Source organism: Lepus europaeus, chromosome 1, assembly GCF_033115175.1.
Source record: "Lepus europaeus isolate LE1 chromosome 1, mLepTim1.pri, whole genome shotgun sequence".
Lineage (NCBI taxonomy): Eukaryota > Metazoa > Chordata > Mammalia > Lagomorpha > Leporidae > Lepus > Lepus europaeus.
The window spans coordinates 37,581,619-37,602,763 of NC_084827.1; the positions used below are offsets into that span (position 1 = coordinate 37,581,619).

At 40.0% G+C, this 21,145-nt stretch overlaps 1 protein-coding gene across 2 annotated transcripts in view; it reads left to right on the plus strand.

The window, feature by feature from the left end:
• The window catches only part of CACNA2D1 (calcium voltage-gated channel auxiliary subunit alpha2delta 1), a 521,978-nt gene that overhangs the window by 114,300 nt on the left and 386,533 nt on the right, over positions 1-21,145 (plus strand). For both annotated transcript variants that reach the window (XM_062209404.1, XM_062209489.1), the window contains exon 3: positions 498-614. In XM_062209404.1, the coding sequence (XP_062065388.1) occupies positions 498-614 (117 nt within the window). The remainder of the gene's footprint in view (positions 1-497; positions 615-21,145) is intronic.

The following is a 21,145-nucleotide window of genomic DNA, read 5'->3' on the forward strand; positions in this document are numbered from 1 at the left end:
CTTTCTCTCCCTCTCAGATTTAGCAATATATCCAGAAGACTCAGAGTTCCATGTGTGGAGCACAGTGAAGGGGTCTCCTTCTGCACATCCTCCAAGGCACAGCCCTTCCCCCACCTCTGTCCACCTCCTGCAAGTGTGTCACTCTCAGTGGTTCGGTTGTTCCATTTGCTCTGTGGGCTTCCGTTCTCTCCCACTGCCAGAGGACAGTTGATACAGGGTTTAGAGATTGTACAGCAACCTCTGGATTGCACAGATAACCACTGTGGTGCACGATGTTTTACAACCTGGTAACAAACCGGTATTTTGGCAAGCTGGTGTTTTCTAGCAAATTTATATTTACATACTTTTTTTCCTTGCACACTCTTCTAAAAGATCCAGATGAAGAAAGAAAATGGTGGATTTTTCTAATCAGTTGTTCAGAGTTTTAAATGTATTCTAATGGGGGCTTTTGAGCCAAATAAGCAATTACTGTTCTTATTAATTTTCCTTTCACACAGATTTATGAGAAATATCAAGATTTGTATACTGTGGAACCAAATAATGCACGTCAGCTGGTGGAAATTGCAGCCAGAGACATTGAGAAGCTTCTCAGCAACAGATCTAAAGCCCTGGTGGTGAGTCCATACGGGATCTGCTCATGTGACTAACTTCCATTCCTCATCTTTTTTTTTTCTTGCTTTATCTGATGATTCTTTGCAGTATGCTTTCTTTACCTTGGTAACTCTGTTCATCGGCTGTGATCATACAAGATGTGACACCATGAACTCAAAATAATCAGTTATCCTTTTTCTTGGTACTGCTTTATTTTCATATAACTACAGATTGTTATAATACATAGGAATAGTATATGCAATCAACATTTACATATTTTTATGTATGTGTGCCTAATATTAAGTCAGATTTAAGCATGTTCTTTTAACAGATAAAATCCACAAATAATACCAACGTCCTTAACAGACAGTGCTCTTATCCTATCACCCCGTCTTCCTGCTGGAAATGGCTAATATCCTTGATACTTGATTACATGTGTTTTTTTGCTTAATAGAGTTGAATCTGACATAGGAAGGTAATTTTTATTTTGCTTATTTCTTAGCCCTATTAAAATCATATTTTTATATGTAGTCTTTGGAGACTTGTGGACAGCACTAAATCTTAGGCATCATCCCTCAGTATCCACCACGGGGTGCCTCCAGGAACCCCTTGGATAACAAAATCCAGATGTCAGGTCCCTTATATAAAGTGGCCACAGGTTTGCACTTAACCTACACGCATCCTTCTGTGTGTTTTCAATCAGCTTCAGATTCCTTGTAACACGCAGTGCAATGTAATGCCATGGAAATAGCTGTTACACTGTGTTTAGGGAATAATGACAAAAATTCTGTTCATGTTCAGGACAGGTGTCATGGTTTTTCTGAATATCGCACTAATCTGGAGGTTGACTGAATAGACTATGTTGTTTGTACAGTCATAGCTATGTTAAAGTTTAATTCATAAATTAGCCATAATCAGAGATGAACAATAATTACTACTGTACTGTATTCAGTCTTGTTGTGATGATATGCACTGTCTGCATGATGAGATGAATGTGGAAGGAATAGTGACATAGTGTTAGGCTAATTGTGAGGGCTGAAGACCAGCACTGCCATTCTTGGTCAGTTGATCCCATAACTGAAGCTTCTGTATTAACAGGTTAGTAGTGGAGACCCAGGAAAGAGGGCTCACTCACATCCCAGGTGAGACAGAGCAAGATTCCATCATGCTACGCAGAGCTCCATGCCATTTTAAAACTTTCAGAGCTCACAGTAACATGTTATTTTCTGAGAAAGTATTTCAATTTGTGCGTTTCTTCTCTGTTGTCAAATTCTTATCTGGATTTATTTCCACATAGATGCTACTATCAATAGCAATGCTGAACTTTCTTGAACAATTTTTAGTATAGGAAAACCAAATAGCTTGATTGTAAGGAATTTAAAGAATTAAATCTACAGCATGTGACAAAACAGTTGTGTCATCATCAATTGAAGCATCTACTAGCAGCATGGGTCCTCACTGGTGCTTGTCTGGCCCACATGTGAAGTGTCTGGTACCTTAACTATAGGCAGTTCAGTGGGTGTGCAATGATGCCTCTGCTCACCCATCACGAGAAAAACATCCTGTCATCATTAACCATTCTGTTGCCTCTTCACTGAAATATCTGTCCATATGTTTTGCACATTTCTATTTATTTATTTTAGATATTTACTTATTTATTTGAAAGGCAGAGCAACAGGGGGAAGGGAGGGAGGGAGGGAGGGAGGGAGGAGAGAGAGAGAGAAAGAGAGAGAGAGAGAATTTCTATCCATTGGTTCACTCCAGAGATGGCCATACCAGTCGACCAGTGTTACAGGGACTCAAGAACTTGAGCCATCGTCTGCTGCCTCGCGGGCATATTAGCAGGGAGCTGGATAGGAATCTAGCATCCAGGACTCTGACACTTTGATGTGGCAGGTGAGTGTCCCAAGTGGTGGCTTAACATTGCTGTACCAAGACACATGCCCCTAATTCTTTGGTGATTTGCAGGTTAGGTACCATAGATAGTAATTCATTTAGTTATATATAATATAAATACCTATTTCCAGTTTGTGCCTAGTAATTTTCTTTATTGTGTATTTTGATGAGATAAATTCTTAATTTTAATGCAAAGTCAAATTTTCATTCAACTGTTCGTATTTTGGGATGTTTTCTCTAAGAAATTTTTCTTAAGGCCTGCATTTTGGCACAGCAAGTAAAGCTGCCACTGGGTGATATTGGCATCCCATATTGGAGTGCTGGCTCAAGTCTTGGCTGCTGCACTTTGATCCAGCTCCCTGCTAATGTGCCTGGGAATAGCAGCGGAGGATGGCTAAAGTGCTTGGGGCCCTGCCACCCACATGGGAGACCCAGATGAAGCTCTTGGCTCCTGGGTTTAGCCTGGCCCATTCTTGGCCATTCTGTGATTTGTGGAGTGAACCAGTGGATGGAAGATCTGTCTCTTTCTCACTCTGCCTTTCAAATAAATTTTTTAAAAATCTGAAGATTAAAGAGAGGTTGGCATTGTGGTGCAGCAGGTTAAGTTGCCACCTGCAACGCCAGCATCACCTATGGGTGCTGGCTGGAGTCCCAGCTGCTCTACTTGCCTTCCAGCTCCCTGCTAATTCACCTGGGGAAGCAGTAGAGCATGGACTAATTGCTTGTGCCTCTGCATCCATGTGGGAGTCCTGAGTGCAGTTCTAAGCTCCTGGTTTTGGCCTGGCCCATTCCTGGCCATTGTAGCCATTTGGGAAATGAATTAACAGATGGAAGATCTCTCTGTCTTTCTCTCCCTCTCTGTAACCCTGCATTTCAAATAAATAAATAAATAAATCTTTAAAAAAAGAGAAATACTTCCCTACCTGAGGTTTTGCACTTATTTTTAAAATGTATTTTATTCTAAATAGTTACACATTTTGTCTTTCACAATGAAGTATTTAATCTACTTGTAGCTGGTATTAGTATATAATTTGGGGCTGCTGTTCAAATTTTTTTGAGCCTATTTTCCTGGGCTCATTATTAACTAATTTGGCTTCCACAGCGAGCTCCCGTGACCAAGCTAGACACTGAGTGGCCAGGTACTTTCCAGTCTTCTTCTTTAGAAGCATCTTCACGAAACTTGCACTTGCTCTTTTTATTTAAGCTTTCATCTCTGCACATAATTATCCAGGAAAATATCTACTGGGATTTTGATGATGATTAAATTGACTTGAGAAGAATCAGGTTTATATATATATATATATATACATACATATTATATATATAATATATAAATATATAATATATAAATATATAATATAATATATAATATAAAATATAATAATAATAAAATAATATACAATATAATAAATATAATAAATATATATATAATATATATATAAATATATATATTTGCTCTTTCTGTTGATAACCAGGACATTCTTTCCACTTGGCAGTTTTTTAAACCATTCAGGAAAGTTTTAAAAGTTTCCCATAAAGTTCTCATACACATTGTATTAGAAAAAAAAAAAAAAAACTTAGCATAGGCTAAGTTCCTCTTTTTTTTTTTTTTTTGACAGGCAGAGTGGACAGTGAGAGAGACAGACAGTTAAAGGTCTTCCTTTGCCGTTGGTTCACCCTCCAATGGCCGCTGTGGCCGCTGTGCTGATCCGAAGGCAGGAGCCAGGTGCTTCTCCTGGTCTCCCATGTGGGTGCAGGGCCCAGGGACTTGGGCCATCATCCACTGCACTCCCGGGCCACAGCAGAGAGCTGGCCTGGAAGAGAGGCAACCGGGACAGAATCCGGCGCCCCGACCTGGACTAGAACCCGGTGTGCCGGCGCCGCTAGGTGGAGGATTAGCCTATTGAGCTGCAGTGCCAGCCCTAAGTTCCTCTTAATCTGTAGACTTCATTCCTGTTTTTAAAATTTTACTTGTGAGAGAGAGAGAGAGAGAGAGACAGACAAGGACACAGAGAGATACCTTACTCACTTATTGATTCTTCAAATGCCCATACTAGGGTCAAAGCTGGAAGCTGGGGCACAATTCAAGTCTCCCATGTGAGTGGCAGGAGCTCAATCACTTGAGCTGTCATTGCCTCTTCTGGAGGCAGGAGCGGGAGCTAGAAATTAAACCGTCTATTCCAATACAGGACCCAGTTGTCTTAACTGCTATGCTTAATACCCACCCCAAATTTCAGCACTGTTGTAGATATTTGTACCAAGGGTACTCTGAATTTTTGATTACTTGCCACTCACAGTTTTGAATTTCAGCCTCCTGTGTTTTATATATAGTGTGGCCTTCAGAAATTTTTCTTATTTTCTTGGTACTTATCAATTATTATGTTTCATAAAGTATTCAGGACCTTGTAATAATGTGTCCAGAATGTGGCTTAGGTAATGCCAAATTGCTAAAAGTTCAAAGATTTAATTAAAAAGAAGGCAAACTTTTCATTCCTGGAAAATTCAAAGCATTATGATCTTCAGCATTGAGGATATGGATACTATTTAAAAGCATTTAGAGTTTTAAATGTTTGCAATAAAAACTTAAGTAGCCAAATAAGGCATTTTCTATTAAGTGATTACTATCCTGGGGGCAGGTGAAAATGATTTGATTCCTCTGGAATTGATTTTATGGATTTGTGTCCTTCCTGTGGATGTAGGAAGCAGGTAATTTGGATATCGAAGTCCTTGCAAAAAGTAGAATGAAAAATTTGTGTGTGTGTGTGTGCATGTGTTGCCTTAATTGGATTAATGTGGAAGCCTATTAAGACTTCTTTCTTACTCACCATTGAACTGAAGCTCAAGACACCTGGTGTGTTATTAGCATCCTGGGGTAGCAGAATAAGAAGACTCAATGGCTAATTAAATGTGGAATTAGTTAGATTTGATGTCAGGGAGAGAGATTTATGTTTGTTTTCAAACTAAACATTCTTTATTTAACTTCTTTGATTCCACAAAAATAGAAAACACATTATTCAGAAGAGAAATATTTTGAGGCTGATTGAAAAACAGGTGCTACATTGTGTTGTAAATGAATGCAAAATGGCATTATTAATTTCCTTCTATTTTTGTTGTATGCTTATACTCAAGGAGACATTTCAGTTAAAGGAGCTTTAATTTATCAGGGTAGGGTAGTAATGTAATTCTATAGGTAACTGCAGTGGAAAAATCATGAAGATATAAATGTGAGGTAGGTGATAAAATATAATGCAGGATAGATTAGATAGTGTTTTGTCATTATTTCTTACACTAATCCTGTGATTTGGACATTGTTTTTGGTCTCATTTTTCAATGAGGAAACTAGGTCTTTGAGGGTTCCTGACTTGTCCGAAGAAATGTCCCTAATAAGTAAAGTGTGCCAATGCATCTCAATCTGTAATGTGTGTACAGAGTACCCTTGCTTGTGTGAAAATGCAGATTTTTATTAAATAGATTGGTCCAGAGATACCACAGTTCAACTAAGCTCCCAGGAAATACTGATGTTTCTTGTTCAATGACTATCTTTGAACAGCAGGAGTGAGAGGATTCATTCAAGAGCATCTGACTTCATTCTTACCTCTTACACAAACAGATCCTTTGGTCTGCCGAAGCGTATGATGCTAACATGAGAGAAATTATGGCTGGGTAGAGTTGTGTAAACTACGATTCATCCACACTGATTAAGAATTGGATGCTCCTATTAATAGAATATGCTGAAATGTGATGCTTTTTTTTTGTGTCTGAATTCTATACCAATTGGCTATTTTCAAAAAATTTATTCAGTAAAATAGGATACATGGTAGTATGGAGACAGTTTTCATTTTTGAGTTTGAAATTTTTAAACACCTTTATTCTTACTATTAGGGCTATCAGCATAACTGAAGATACAAGTGTAAAATCTGTGAAAGAAAATAAGTCTTATTTTATATGCATACTAAAAACTTAACAGTTCATATTTAAAAATTTGGTGTTTTAGAAAAAGGACATGAACAACTGGATTTTTAAACTTTTTCCTGGAATGATTGTTTTCATATCTGTAGTAAATGCTATTGTTCATGTCTGCACAGAGATTTTATATATTTGAACATTACATTCTAATTCTGTCTTCTATAGCCTGTTGCTTCATGCTTTGGTTTGTATTTATTCAGATGTTTTCTCTCATTTCTTCCCCTTAAGTTTTCAGTTTTCAATTTCAGCATTTATTTTGACTTTTTAGTCACACTTTATGGTCTTTTGATCAGCTCCATTAACCAGCCTTGGGAAGAGCTGAAAGAAAAATGGATGCAAGAGAACTTTGTTTTCAAGCCATCTCTTTGATGGCAAAATAGACCTTTGTACCTAAGTAGCTGTGGTTGTATTTGTAGGGATGGGGCTATATAAATTCATGTTGTGATCCTGGTGATTCCAGTGCATTAGTATTAGGAAATCCCATGAGGTAGACACCCTAAACACTTATTCATTCTTGTTCTATGAATGAGGAAACCCAGATGACCCAAGTTCCTAACTATGATTGTGTAGACAGCATGGGGTCATGGTAGAATTTAATTTTAGGAGTACTGTGTATTCCAGTCTTCCTCTGCCTGCCAACACTCCTTCCCCTGAAGGTGACACTAATAATTTTTGCCATTTCCTTTCTAACATTTGTCTTCTAAATGACTGTGTTTCTGGTATGTGCTGTGTTTATGTCTCACACAGTGGCTTCACTGTGATGGTGATTCCACTGACATTGTTGGACTATTCTTAAGCAATCTCAAATCAAACAGTGTTTGGAAGCAAAACAAAAAGTCATTTAACCTTGCTGTTAGCACTCATTTTGACCCACAGTAGGCTGAAATATCTGCAAATTTTAATGAACAATTCATGAGAGAAAGCTTTTGAGCAAGAGCCCAGCCTCCCATGGCCCATCCTGAGAGATGGAGGCAAAGCAAGTCAGTGGCCTCCATTGTTCACCAACTGGTCCAGCACAGAGGGGTCTGCTTGGTAAATGGATGTCTCAAAGAAAATAGGATCAGGGTTATAAAAACAAACTTCTCTAGTTACACTTTTCCAATAAAGATTTATCCTATGTGTCTTGGATTGTCCTGCTAACTTTAATTATAACTGTTGCAATGTAATAGGAAGTTTTAGGTATTGTGATATGCCCCAACTCTAAACTGAACCTTGATATTCAGCTTATGATTAGATTATGGGAAGAGAAGGCTAGGCAAATGACTACCAGTTTCTTTTTTCTTGGGAGGACTAGTTTATTGCTATCTAACCAATTTTCTTTTGTTTTTTTAATCTCTGTGCCATTGGTTCTCCATCTTCTATATTTGTAAGCAGTCACCAAGAGTTTGATAAAAAATGCAGATTTCTGATCTTCAACCCTAGAGATTTTAACACAGAAGTATAGAGAGTAATTCAAGAAAAATTAAGGCCAGGAAGTGAGAAAGGTATTGAAGGAAGCCTTGTGAAATTCTTACAGACTTAAATAAGAATTAAAAACGTATGGTATTTGGCTGTTAGGTGTCATTGATTTACTTTTGTGAGAGGAGATTCAGTCGAATGTGGTAGAACTTAGCAGTGTTGCAATGTGTTTGAGAACTGGGAAACTGTCAAGAACTTTGTTTAGAGTTGCTTAAAATTTGGTAGGACAGAGAAGGGGACATGCATAGCACAGCTGAACACTTTATCCCTTTTGTCTGTTTTTGAGCTTGGAGGGCATATAAACATACTTACAGTCAGGAACTAAGGAATCTGTGAACGTTGAATATTAAAAAAATGTTGAAGAATGATGTTTAGCAAAAGCAGAAAGAGGACCAGACTAAGGTATGTTCTCTTTGAAAGGTTGACAGGATCTTTTGCCTGGAACAGAAGAGATGATTAAAGTAGTTGGTGTTTGGTACAGGGGTTAAGCCATTGCTTGGAACGCTAATGTATTGGAATACCTGATTTGAGTCCTCACTCCACTTTCAACTCCAGCTTCCTGCTAGGAGGTGATGACTCAAATGGTTGGTTCCATCCCACCCATGTAGGAGACCTGGATTGAGTTCCAGCCTTCTGACTTCAGTCTGGCCCAGCCCTGACTGTTGCAAGCATTTGGGGGAATGAACCAGCAGATACAAGATCACTGTTTCTTTCTCTTTCTCTCTGTCACATAAAAAGGAGGGGAGGGTTAATAAATATAAAAAAGGTTGAGTTTGCAGGCAGAGAAAATTTGGAAATCACACTGAATAACCACTTTTGTGTTGGTTGAAAAAGTTTGTTATGATATTTTATACAATGAAGGTCTTGCGAGCAGTGGTGAAGATTTGGAGGAATAAAGTAATAAATGGAGTCTACTGTAAGTAGTTACTTAAGTAGACTCTATATGTACTGCTCTGTAAGTAGTAGGCTGTACTTTTACTCTACTGGAAGTAAGATGACTGATGAATGTGTTTAGTGCCTTGCTGACACTGGAAATGAACAGAAGATACAATATCCTCTCAGTTTCTAAAAGTGCAGTCCTGTCCTGTGTAGGGGTTTGAAGGAGCATCTGAAGATCAGTGTTTTGAGTGTGTGCGCGTGTGTGTGTGTGTGCACGCGCACGTGTGTGTTTTGGCTATTCATCTGCAATCTGTCCTTTGAGTATAAACTTTACCAGCCCGATGGAAACAACAGAAAAAATCCCCTTAAAAGAAGTGTGAAATATTGTGCCATTTTTTGGCCCCCAAGTGCAAGTGTACTTACCCTTCTTTTTAATCCAGTGTAAATGTCTTTCACAGGATTGTTCAGAGAGCTAGCGCATTTCCCTTTTAGTCTGCGCAGTAAAGAGATCTGGCAGTCTGCTATTTGTTTTGCACAGTTGGGATGACTTTTGTTTGGATTTGATACATGTTTGTGGATGCTAACAGTGAAGTCCTGAGACGAGGCAAGGCCATGAGAACGATGGGTGGAAACAGGTGGGCACGATAGGGTTGAAGTGTAACTGACAGTGCAGCATTGCGATTGTACATTGTGGTATCTTCAACAAAACAAAACAAAACAAAAACAAGACATGATCCCAAGAGAAGATCAAGTCAGTTGGACAACTACCATTTCCAGAGGGTGTAATTATAATCAAACTCAGATTAGGTATTTTAATTGATTAGCTGAGATTATTTTTAGAAGTAAAACTTTTCTATGGCATGGAGAAAAGGAAAAGTTGCTAACTAAAATACAATTAATAGACAAGCCATTTAAAGGGATATGTGAATAGATTTTGAATTTATTTTTCTGCATGTAGTTATATGTCTCAAGAGATTTCTAGCTGTTGAATTTTGCTACTAGTGTCCAGCTCACTGGGCAACCCTTGACTGCAAGGGCGATGAGAAATGCAGTTTTTCTCTGGGCCACTGCCTTTGTACAAAGTTGGAATACTCTTAATAACATGTGTATCCAACCAGCTGGTGTGTATGTTATGACTTTTTTCAAGATTTGTTAGGGAATAGAATCTAGAGAAAATTCACTTTAAAAAAGCAGAGGAGAGCAAAAAAAAAAAAATTGCTTTAATTGGCTTTTTAGAAAAACTATAGAGTCTCACCCTTTAATGTAAAACTCACATTCTTCAATTAGCTTTCTCTAACATGGCTTGGCACAATATGAGCAGGCGTCTAATGCAAGAACTGTTCAGTTCACCTAGGGTTGAGGATGGGCACAGCAGCTTTCATAAGCCTCAAGGATATTCAAGGATTGGTTAGCAATATTTGAAGTATCTGAAAAAGTGAACCATATTGGACAGGGTCTGATAATACTCAAGAATTAAGACTTCAAGAGAGCAGACGTTGTTATAGGGATAAAGTGTAAGTTCAGAGAGAACAGTGGGGAAATAAGAAGTGGGAAAAGACAGAAATGCAAGAAGTGGGTTGTAACAAGCTAGAGGCATGAATGAATGAACTGGTTTCTGAAATGCATGTGTGGAGTTTTAACAGAAGGGAGTGAATTAATAATTAGCATTTATTGAATGTCTGCTTTAGTCCAGACACTTTGCTAAATTTTTACTGTGTATTTTAAACACAAATTCTATTCTGCACAGTCAGTATAATTGTCATCATTTAAAGATGAGAAAGTGAAAGCTGCAGGAAATCCAATAATTGGTTCAATCTTATACAGCTAGCAAAGAATCCAAACCTAGTTATATATTCTTAGAAAAATAGTTGATGGCTCCTTGTATACCCACTTATTAGTTTAAAAGCTTACAAACTTACTTAGTTTTCAGCATCAGCTGAGACTAAGACTAGGTTGCTTCCCTAGACTTTACATAGAGTGAGTGATTTGGACTTGGGGGTTTTTGTCTTTTGTTTTTGTTTCTTTATTAATTTGACAGGCAGAATTATAAAGAGAGAGGTGGACAGACAGACACTGAGACAGAGAAGAGAGAGAGAGATCGATCTTCATTCACTGGTTCACATCCTAAGTGGCCACAACAGCTAGGGTTGAGCCAGTCTAAAGCCAGGAGCCAGGAATTCCATCCAGATCTTACATGCGAGTGACAGGGGCCAAGGCACTAGGCTGGCTTCTGTTTTCCCAGGTGCTGGATCAGAAGTGGAGCAGCAGGGACTCGAACTGGCTTCAAGATAAGATTGCAGTTATCCCTAGCAGTGGGTTGACTCATTGTGCCACTGTGCTAGCCCCTGGGGTTCTTGTATTGAGGTTACCTAGCTTTTAGTAGTTCTTTGCACCATCTTCCCACATGATGTCTCAATAACCAAAATATTTATCTGTCATTTGTGCTCTGTCTAGGTGACACATAGCTATTATAACTAATAAAGGCATAATACTTAGGCCTGAGTGGGGTCCCATTGTACAACTCTATTTAAATCCTTTAAAATTGGCATCATAATCTATTTTGTATGCTTGGTAGCATCTCCTGCACTTGCCTATCGCACAGTGCAGCTGATTTATCTACTAAACAAAATATGGCCATAACCTGCAGAATGTATTTCCAGCTGGTGGTTCATGGTGCCCCTTGAGTTTCAAAATCCAGTCCTCACAGACTTGATGGAACCCTCAGTCAGTAAGACATCTTCTCCCTTTTGGTTTGTTTTTTTGCCGATGCTTATGAGCATGTTACATACATACTTACAATACTCCAAACTTTTGCTTTTTTAATTTATTTTTTATTTCTTTCAAACTTTTGCTTTTAACAATATGATGTATTGAGGAGAATCTTGACTTACACTTCAAATATGATTAGTAGAGCTTCAGAATTACGTGGAGATGCTTTGAAGTATAGGCCAGCTGCCAACCAAGGAGGTGCATATGTTTTCTCCTGGCATTGAGAGGCAAAGTAGTCTACAAGCACCTGTCTAATTTTGTTAAAAGATTTGTTCATTTACTTAAAGGAAGAGTGACAGAGAGACACAGTGCGAATGATCCATCTTCCGTAAACTGGTTTACTCTACAATGCCTACAACAGCCAGGGCTGGGCCAGGCCAAAGCTAGGAGCTCAGAATTACAATGGGGTTTCCTGCTTGGATGGCAGGGGCCCTAATGAGTACTTGGGCCATCATCTGGTAGCTTCCCAGGCGCCTTAGCAGGGAGCTGAATCAGAAGCAGAGGTGCGAGTACTCTAACCAGCACTGATGGACGTAACTGTTCCAAGTGGTGCCTTGACCTGCTGTGCCACAGCGCCACCCCAAACACTGTCTATTAATAGTCCTGTTCATTGTTTGATCTGGAAGTAATGTTTGATAGCACTTTACATTCTAATACATGGTTTTATTACATTTGTCAGTACATTTTTGTATTTGATAATTGCATTTTTTCTTAGTTTAGATCTTAAAAATTATTACATTATTAAATTATTATTAAATGTATTATTAAATACATTATTTTATTGCCATCTGAAAATAGTAAACACTATTCACTCAGCCCCTATTTCACTCAGGACTGGTGCTATGGCACAGTGGATTACTTGGGCACAGTGGCACACTTGGGGTGCCAGCGTCTCATACTGGACTGCTAGTTCAAATCCCTGGTGCTCTGCTTTGGATCCAGTTCCCTGCTAATGTGCCAGCAAGGCAGTGGATGATGGCCCAAGTGCTGCTTGGGACTCTGTCACCCAAGTGGGATCCTGACCTGGATGGAGCTCCAGGCTCCTAGTCTCAACCTGGCCCAGCCCTGGCTGTGGCAAACATTTGGACTGTGAACCAATAGATGGAAGATATTTGTCTCTCTGTCACTCTGCCATTCAAATTAATCTTTAAAAAAAAGAATGTTCTTTCAGAACATCCAGTGTTTCCAAAGGCTTCAACAGGACATGCCTGTATTTCTTCAAACCATTTGTTAATATGTTCAGTGGACAGTTCCAGATACACGGCTACATTTCCTCTCTTAAGTTTACATATCTTTGTAGCACCTCTACGGATGTTTAGATCTACGGTAATTATACTGATAGGAATTTGGGGCCCGGCGGATGAGATGGTGAGACACTAAGTGCTGCGTGCAGGCCCCTGTGGCTTTCAGGAGGAAGGAAACAAATGCATACACCTGCGCTGGGCTGCTCCTTGCTGCACACCCAGCCCTCTCATCCTTACAGCACTTTGTCCTGATTAACATACTATGGAAAGGCTAGTGGTGAAGTGTTTTTAAACAATGCTTTCTGTTGTAAACCACTCTGTGGAGAGGGTGACTCCCTCCCCACTGCACAAAGCAGTGTCAGCACCAAAGCGTGCTTGAACTCAGACGCTTTTGTCAGCAAGGTAGTTGTCAAATATACCTTTAAGGTGGAAAGCACGATGAGTGGGCTACTGCACCTCGTTCTGTAATGGAAGGCTCAGATAAGGGAAGGTTTTCCCTAGACCAAGTTTCTTTTGGGAAAATAGTGTTTTCACAGACTTAAGTTGGTTTCTGGATGGGAGACAATATTTAAAATATCAACACAAACATTACTGCGTTGGCAAATTTGGCAAAGCTAATATAGGTTCTGATAACCTAGCACTTGCAGACATTTAAGCAAAAGTTTGTGTTTGGTTTGTGGCTTAGATTGAAGTCAGTGAGAATTAGCTGAAGCCACTGGCAGAGTTCATACAGGTGGGACCCTGCATAATTGGTAGCCTGTGACAAGGACTTGGATGAACAGGTAAGAGTTTCAACCTGGCAGCGACAGAATTCAACCGCGCTCGGGTTCTTCTGAGTGTGGGCTCATCTGGCTTCACTGCCTTACATCTGTGTAGGCAACCCAGAGATAATTAGTGCAGGAGCTGGAACCCAGGCTTGGGTTCTGGGCTACTCATACTGTTCCCTTTCTGTGGTGACAGTCATGGGATTTTACCTGGCAGGCCGAGAGTCTGTGAAATCTACGATTGTTGTTGAATGATAATCTCAAAGTAAGAAAACAAAAATCCGTATATGCGCGGTTTTTTTAGAAGTTCATGAAAAGTGTGTTAGTTTAACGGTTGAGATGGCTATAGTCCACATTGGAGTGCTGAGGTTCAATTTCTGGCATCCACTCTTGTCAGCAGTTTCCTGCTAATGTATACCCTGCACATCAGAGGTGATGGCTCAAGTATTTGTCTTTCTGCCACCCATGAGGGAGATCTGGATTGAGTTCCTTGCTTCCAGCACTGGTTCTGGTACAGTTCAGTCATTGTAGGCATTCGGAGAGTGAATGAGTGGATAGGGGCTCCCTATCTGTCTCTCCTTTTCTTGCTGCCTCTCAAATAAACCAATACTTTGCAAAATAATTTGTAAGAGTTCATAGGCAATGTGTATCATGAAAAAACTGTGCATGGGTATCAGACATTGGTTTTTGAACCCCCTTATGTTGTTTCATCTCTTTTTTTTTTTCCACAGAATAGCCAACTTGTGTCCACAGAAGTGTTCAGATCTGAATATGCTAGTTAATAGTGTTTTGCAGTACATAGAGAAGAAAAGTGATAATCCAAAGCTACTTTTTTTCTATTCACAAAAAAGGCATCTAAAAACAGAGCTTCATGGCATTGCAACAAGTTGAAGACAATCTAAGCCAATTGTGTTTGCTAACATGAAACACCATTTGGCCATTGTTGGAGTTGGACTTTAAGTGGTGTCCAGATTCCTGTATTTTCAGTGGACTTTTCAATCTGTTGGTGTTTGGTTTTCCCTTTTCTCCTTTGACCTCTTGTTTGTCTCCCTCAGAATCACAAACTCTAAACTGTCCTCTATGAATTCATTTCCTGATCTTTCCCCAGGAGCATGGAATTAGACAGCATTTGTGAGACACCCAATACCATTGTGCCTTTTGTGCACACACAGGAGTTTTTTGGAATCTGTTCCTCACAGTTTTGCAGCTCCTGTAAAATCAAGACTGTGTTTGCAAACTTAGGTTGTTTTTTTTGTGCTTTCCTTAAAGTCTCTGGATACAACTTACTAGTACCTTGATAGAAAGCTCTGCTAAATGAACTAAAGCACCATAGAATCAGGAATTTTGAAAATTCATTTGTCTAGCTTTATCCTCAGAAAAAGGAATTTCCAGGGATTTCCAGGGACTGGTACTTTTTAGTGCAGTTGCTTAAGCCACTGCTTGCGATGCCGGTGCCCCCTTTGAGTTCCAGCTGATTGGAGTCCTAGCTGCTCTGCTTCCATTCCAAGTCCCTGGTAACGTGCCTGGGAAAGCTGCAGAAGATGGTCCAAATACTTAGGCCCATCATCCATGTGGGAGACCAGGGTAGAGTTTCAGGATCCTGACTTCAACTTGACCCAACTCTGGCTGTTGGAACAATCTCTCTCTCTGTCTGTTTCCCTCTCTCTCTCTGTCATTCTGACTTTCAAAAAAAATTAAATCTTAACAAAAAAGAGAGGATTTTCTAAACCATCAAACAGAGAATTGGCTTTCTTTTCCCTAATGTTATTAGTGATTCAACTTCCACAATTTATTGTGCAATTATTGTTACCTAACTTGACTTTTAAGAAATTACCTGTCACATCCATATCTTTGTCTAACTTATGCCTATTTTATTTTCTGTACACTATATGTATTGACAGTTGATTGACATTCAGCTTAGAATATCTCACTTTGTGTGCGTGTATATGTGTTTGTGTGTTGTGGAGGTGGGGATTGTAGGAGTGGTATGAGTTGTCATCATCTCATCATAGTATAGTATCCTTGGCAAATCATGTTGCCTGTCAGTTGCTAAGCCATCATTATTGCCAGACATTGAGTTAAATGCTTTACACACGTTATCAAATTTAATCTTAAGGATAACCTTAGGAAATAGATACATAACTGTGTCTGAAAAATCAGACAATGTCTGCCTCCGATCTGTGTAATTTGTTGAATAATGAAAGCCTAGACAATCCAACTGTGTGGTGTCAGGTAGGATAAGTTTTAAACCTACTTATTTCTGACTTCTGTCAGGGCTTTTCAGTAAGAGCTGCAGATTGTTTATTTGGTGTAGAGCTTAAGACACCACTTGGGATGCTTGTATCCAAGCTGGAGTGCCCAGGTTTGAGTTCCTCCTTCACTCTGATTCAGCTTCCTGCTAACACATAACTTTGTCACTGGAGGTGGCAGCTCAAGTAGCTGGGTCTCTGCTGCCGACATAGGAGACCCAGATCTTTTTTTTTTTTTTTAATTAATTTATTTGAAAGGCAGAGTTACAGAGGCAGAAAGAGGAAGAAACAGTAAGAGAGAAAGAGACATCTTCCATTTGCTGGTTCATTTCCCAGATGACTGCAATGGCCAGGGCTGGGCCAGACCGAAGCCAGGAAGGAGCCTGAAACTCCATCTGGGGGAGACATGGATTGAGTTCTTAGATTCTGTGTCCCGGCATTGGCCTAGCTCAGCCCTGGCTGTTGTTGGCATTTGAGTGAATCAGTGAATGGGAGCTGAGTCTGACTGTCCGTCTGTCTCTTAATATCGCTCACATACATAGTAAATTTAAAAAAAAATGTGCTGTAGTTCTATGACCTAATGAGCCCTGTTTTTTTTAAAATTTTTGTACGCATATTTTTTTCATTTTCCATTTTGTACTGTCTTTTGGAAATTATTAACATTTATTCTCTATCTTAAAGCATAGAGGCCAGAATAAAATGTTTAAACATAGTAAGTACTATGGCAAGGCAAATTATAACTGAAAATTAATCATTTTTCATTAGAATATGATCCAGCTGTAGCAGAAGCTACTTTCATGGCTCATATGTGAGACGATAATATATATTCGGTGATTCTGGTATATTATACATGTATGAATATAACTGTGCAAGTATAGCCTTATTGTCAATAATTTAAAATATAAAAATCTAGTATAAGATGAAGTTTGTCTAAGAGGCAACCATCCAGAGAAAAGCTACCTTTTAAAGTTTAGTGACTACCTTTTAGTACCTGTATGTGTGTGATTATCAGTATTTTGTAACGATTTCTGTGTGATTGGACATTAATTAACAGGGTCTTTTAAATAGCTTTGTAGTATTCCCTTATATGAGAATATTTAGCCAGTCTTCTATTGGTAGAAATTTTGTTTACTTATAGAACTAATGCTGTTCAGAGCACATCTTTACATATATGTAGAAAGATTTTTATTTACCTTATTTAAAAAATTCTTAGAACAGGAGTGCTTAAGTCTAAAGGATTTGGGGGCTGGCATTGTGGCACAGAGGGTTAAGCTGCCACCTGTAATGCTAGCATCCCATATCAAAGCATTGGTTTCAGTCCCAGCAACTCTACTGCTGATCCAAATACCTGCTAATGCACTTGGGAGGCAGCAGATGATGTTCCAATTGCTTGGACCCCTGCCAACCATGTGGAAGACCCAGATGGAGTTTCTGGCTCCTGGCTTCAGACTGAACTAGCTCTGGTAATTTGCGGCCATGTGGGAGAGTGAATCAGCAGGTGGAAGATTCTCTCTCTCTCTCTCTCTCTCTCTCTCTCTCTCTCTCTCTCTCTCTGCTGTTCAGATAAATAGAGTAGATATTAAAAAAGGATTTTGAACATTATGCTTTTCTTTTAAGGAAATAAAAATCTTTATTCTTTCTATTCTTTGCTTCTCTCTCTTTTTCATTTATTTGTTAGAAAAAGGGTTTCTGACAGACTTGGAGGGGAGTGACTGCTTCCATGTTTGCCCATTGTCTTAGGGTAAATATATTTTTGTATGTAGGACTTGATTTTAAATGATATACTCTTAATTATTATAATAATGTCAAAAACTCACGCTCTTCTCTGCAGATCAGTGCCTTTGCTGTTGGGAATGTAAGCAGTTCGGAATTAAGAGGCTGGTTGGGCAAACATCTGTCTCCCAGATTTATCTGTCAGAAAGCTCAGCCTCGGAGTTGCAGTTACTGAGCACCGATACAGCCCGCACGCTCTGCCCTGTGTGTGTGATCCCAGCCATGGGCACTGGGCCAGCTGGCCGCGCCGAGCACGTGTGGGCCTGAGGCTCCAGGGCACCTGACACTGACAAGACCCAGTGTGGCTTGACAGCCCAGGCATTAGTTACAAAAGACTGTCTGCTTCTTCCCTGCCTGGTTTGTTCATTTCTTGTCCCAGCACTCATTACTCCCCAATTACATCTCCTCCTGTAATTGTTGGTCTGTTGTGAACCAGTCGGCCCTGATTGTTTACGCTGTCGTTTCTGACTAATTCTAGACCTGTGCTGCAAAGGGCCAGTCACAAATAGTAATGACCCATTTCCTACCCGAGAGTTTACAGAGAATTTGGTACCCACTATATCTTGTTGCCTGTGCAATTTTCCCTCAACACAACAACAGAATGTGGCCTATTACACAGGAGAATAATTAGGTAAATCATCCAGGATGATATTTATATACTCAGAACTTTTCCTTAAAATATGGACATTCCCATAACCATTGTTGTTTGTGGCTCATAGCAATGAGTTTGACTCCTACCTAGGTCTTTGTTTTCATTAAATGACCGCTCCCATCAACTTTCCCCCTTCCAGATAGGAATTTGTAAACTGGAGATCGGAATAGACAAATACAGTATGTAACTTCAGCTGTCTTCGGAACTATATTTTGGCTCACTAGTTGTATCCACTGAAATGAAATTAACCCTCAAGCTTTCTCAGTAGGGAGAGAAACCAACAATGTTTTAAAAAATCTCAAATATCTTATAATAGCAGTGATTTACCAAGTGTTTTCCATATAGAAGACACTGGACTAAGGACTCTATTGGTGTTGACTTACTTAATCCTTACAAAATATTTCCACACTTGGCATTAACGTTGTCTCCATTTTATAGAGATCTTTTGTGCAGGGATTTGTGCAGAGATTTCTTTAATTCCCAAGCTTGATGACATCATTTCTTCCTACACTGCCTTGCACTTGTGTGTATCAAGACCCACTACTGAGTTCTCTACGCTTACTCCATTTAATTCTTCTGTCTTCCCTTCTTCTCCCACCTCTTTTCTTGATTCTTCCTCTCCCTCCTCCTCCTCTTCCACTTCTCCTTGAGTAAATATGATGAGTAAGCACAGAATTAAGAAGATTTAAGCATATTACCCAGGGTCAGGCAGTAATAGGTTGCTATTTTTGTTTCACAATGAGATTATGTATTGTCATGTCTTATTTTACATGAGAAACACTGTGTAAAAGAGCCTGTAATGGCAGCTTAATTGAATTGCAGTGTATGTGCTATGGGGGGAGCTTGAGCCAAAATTAATATTTTGGAGTCCTTGCTCTTTATTTAGATAAGAATAAAAAAAAAAAAAACAGCTCAAATGAAGCAGACAACATGGTAAGATTTGAGATTTATTTAGAGAGTGAGAGAAATGCACAGGAATGTGAGGGCTTTATTAAATGGGAGAGTGGGTCCGAAAGAGTAAATGGGAAGCTCCGTACCAAAAGCTTGAGGGCCAGGCCAGGGGCCACGTACGGGAGTCTGCAAGCCAGAGGCACATAGGGGAGGGAAGAGAAGGGGCAGGAGTGGTGGCAGAAAAACAGTGCGCTCAGCACGCCCCAGACCTCTTATTCACTTTCTGAAAGGGGAGTGGTTACATGGTCTGATTGGCAGGTGAATGGATGCAGGTGGATGGATACAGGTGAGATGAGGTATGGGGCAGGAGATCTGGCAGGGGGTGCGGGGTGTGGCCTTCAGCTCCTGAGCCTAATCTCATCTCCCTGTTTGGGTCCCATATCATAGGTAGAGGGAGAACTGAAGGAGAAAAAGGAAGCCATGGAGAGAAGGAAGGCGAGGGAATGCGGCCTTTCAGTCCTCTGGTCTTACTGGAATTAAGTTATTTGTATAAAAATGTGTGGTGGATTTGTCAGGTAATGGATACACAGGTCATAAAATCCCTCATTTCTTGTTGAGCTCAATGTAATCATTTAGGCTGAAAACCAGCAATTATAGAGCCACACACTGTGCTGGGGCTTTTACACCCCTAAGTGAATATATTCTGGGGATATGTTTTAGGGATTCTGTGCTCTAGGTATTAACACACATTGTATCAAGATATATCAAGATAAAAATTAAGTTTCTGTTACAATTCCTGAACTTGAGCTTAGATACTGTTGTGGGACTCTGGACCCTGGCTGGGCTTGGAGAGAACCCCAACTAGTATAGTCCCAGGTTCTCATGTAAAAATGCACCTGGGAGACATGGATAGAAATTTGCAGAAAAGCAGAATTTGTTGAAAAGCACAGGGATAATGCTCACTCAGACATAAGTGTGGGCAACCTGATGAGAGAATTATCCCTACCTGAGTTGGAGTCGACCTTTTACAGGATATGGGGTGGTGCTTGGACAGGGCCTGATTGGATGTTCTAAGGAGGCAGGGTTGGGTTGAGGATGTGGTGAATGTGGTGATCTCCAGGAAGGTGTCATGGCATCTGGAGCATGATGGAAAGTGAGGCATAGCTCCAGAATGAAGAATGGCCGTGTCAGCCCTGTTTAATCTGAAGGGAAGGTAATAGGATTTGGGCTTTGCATGAGGCTTGGGTGTTGGCAGTCCTTAGCTCCTGGCTGCTTGCTAGTTAACCTGCCTACCCTCATCAATAGCATGCAGTTACTAAGCTTAAAAGCAAAGAGACTAGTAGCTTTTTTACATATCGTGCTGCTCAGTTGGTTTTTAAGAAGTGAACTCTGGTTCTTCCAGACTGTTGATTACAGGCAAAGATGCATAACCAAGTAAACCATTTGCGATTGTAAGTGTAAGGTGTGCTTAATTAACTGAGTTTTAATTACCAATGGTGACAAATGCAGGGCATGTGTAGAGTGGAAAGACCAGAATGCTCATCTCTTTGAGAAGGGAGAGAGGCGTCACAGGAGTGGGATAGCTTAGACCTGCAGAGAGCTGAGTTTAATGCAATCATCTAGGAACACCCCTCTTGGGATTTCATTCTTCATAAAATGTATAGGTGTTTGATGCATTCACTGTCCTTCTTCTGCAGCACATAATTGTCTACTGGAGCCTTATGGTTTTTGCAAATGATGCTATGAGTGGAGAACTGCTCTTTCCTGAATTTCAGCAAGGCCAAATGGCCAGGAAAAGGGGTGGGGGTGGGGGACAACTGCTAACTGTTCTTCCTCCCTTGTAGAGGGCAGCCTCTAGCCTCCAGCTGACATCTCACGCCCACTGCTCCTCTGTGGAAAGCCAAATCAGAAATCCAGAAGCTGAGGAGCAGCAGGTGGCGTGGATCTCGGCCCTGAGAAAAGTTCCCACCTTTTAGTTACCACTCAGCTTATGTGTTTCAGATGCACTCGCTG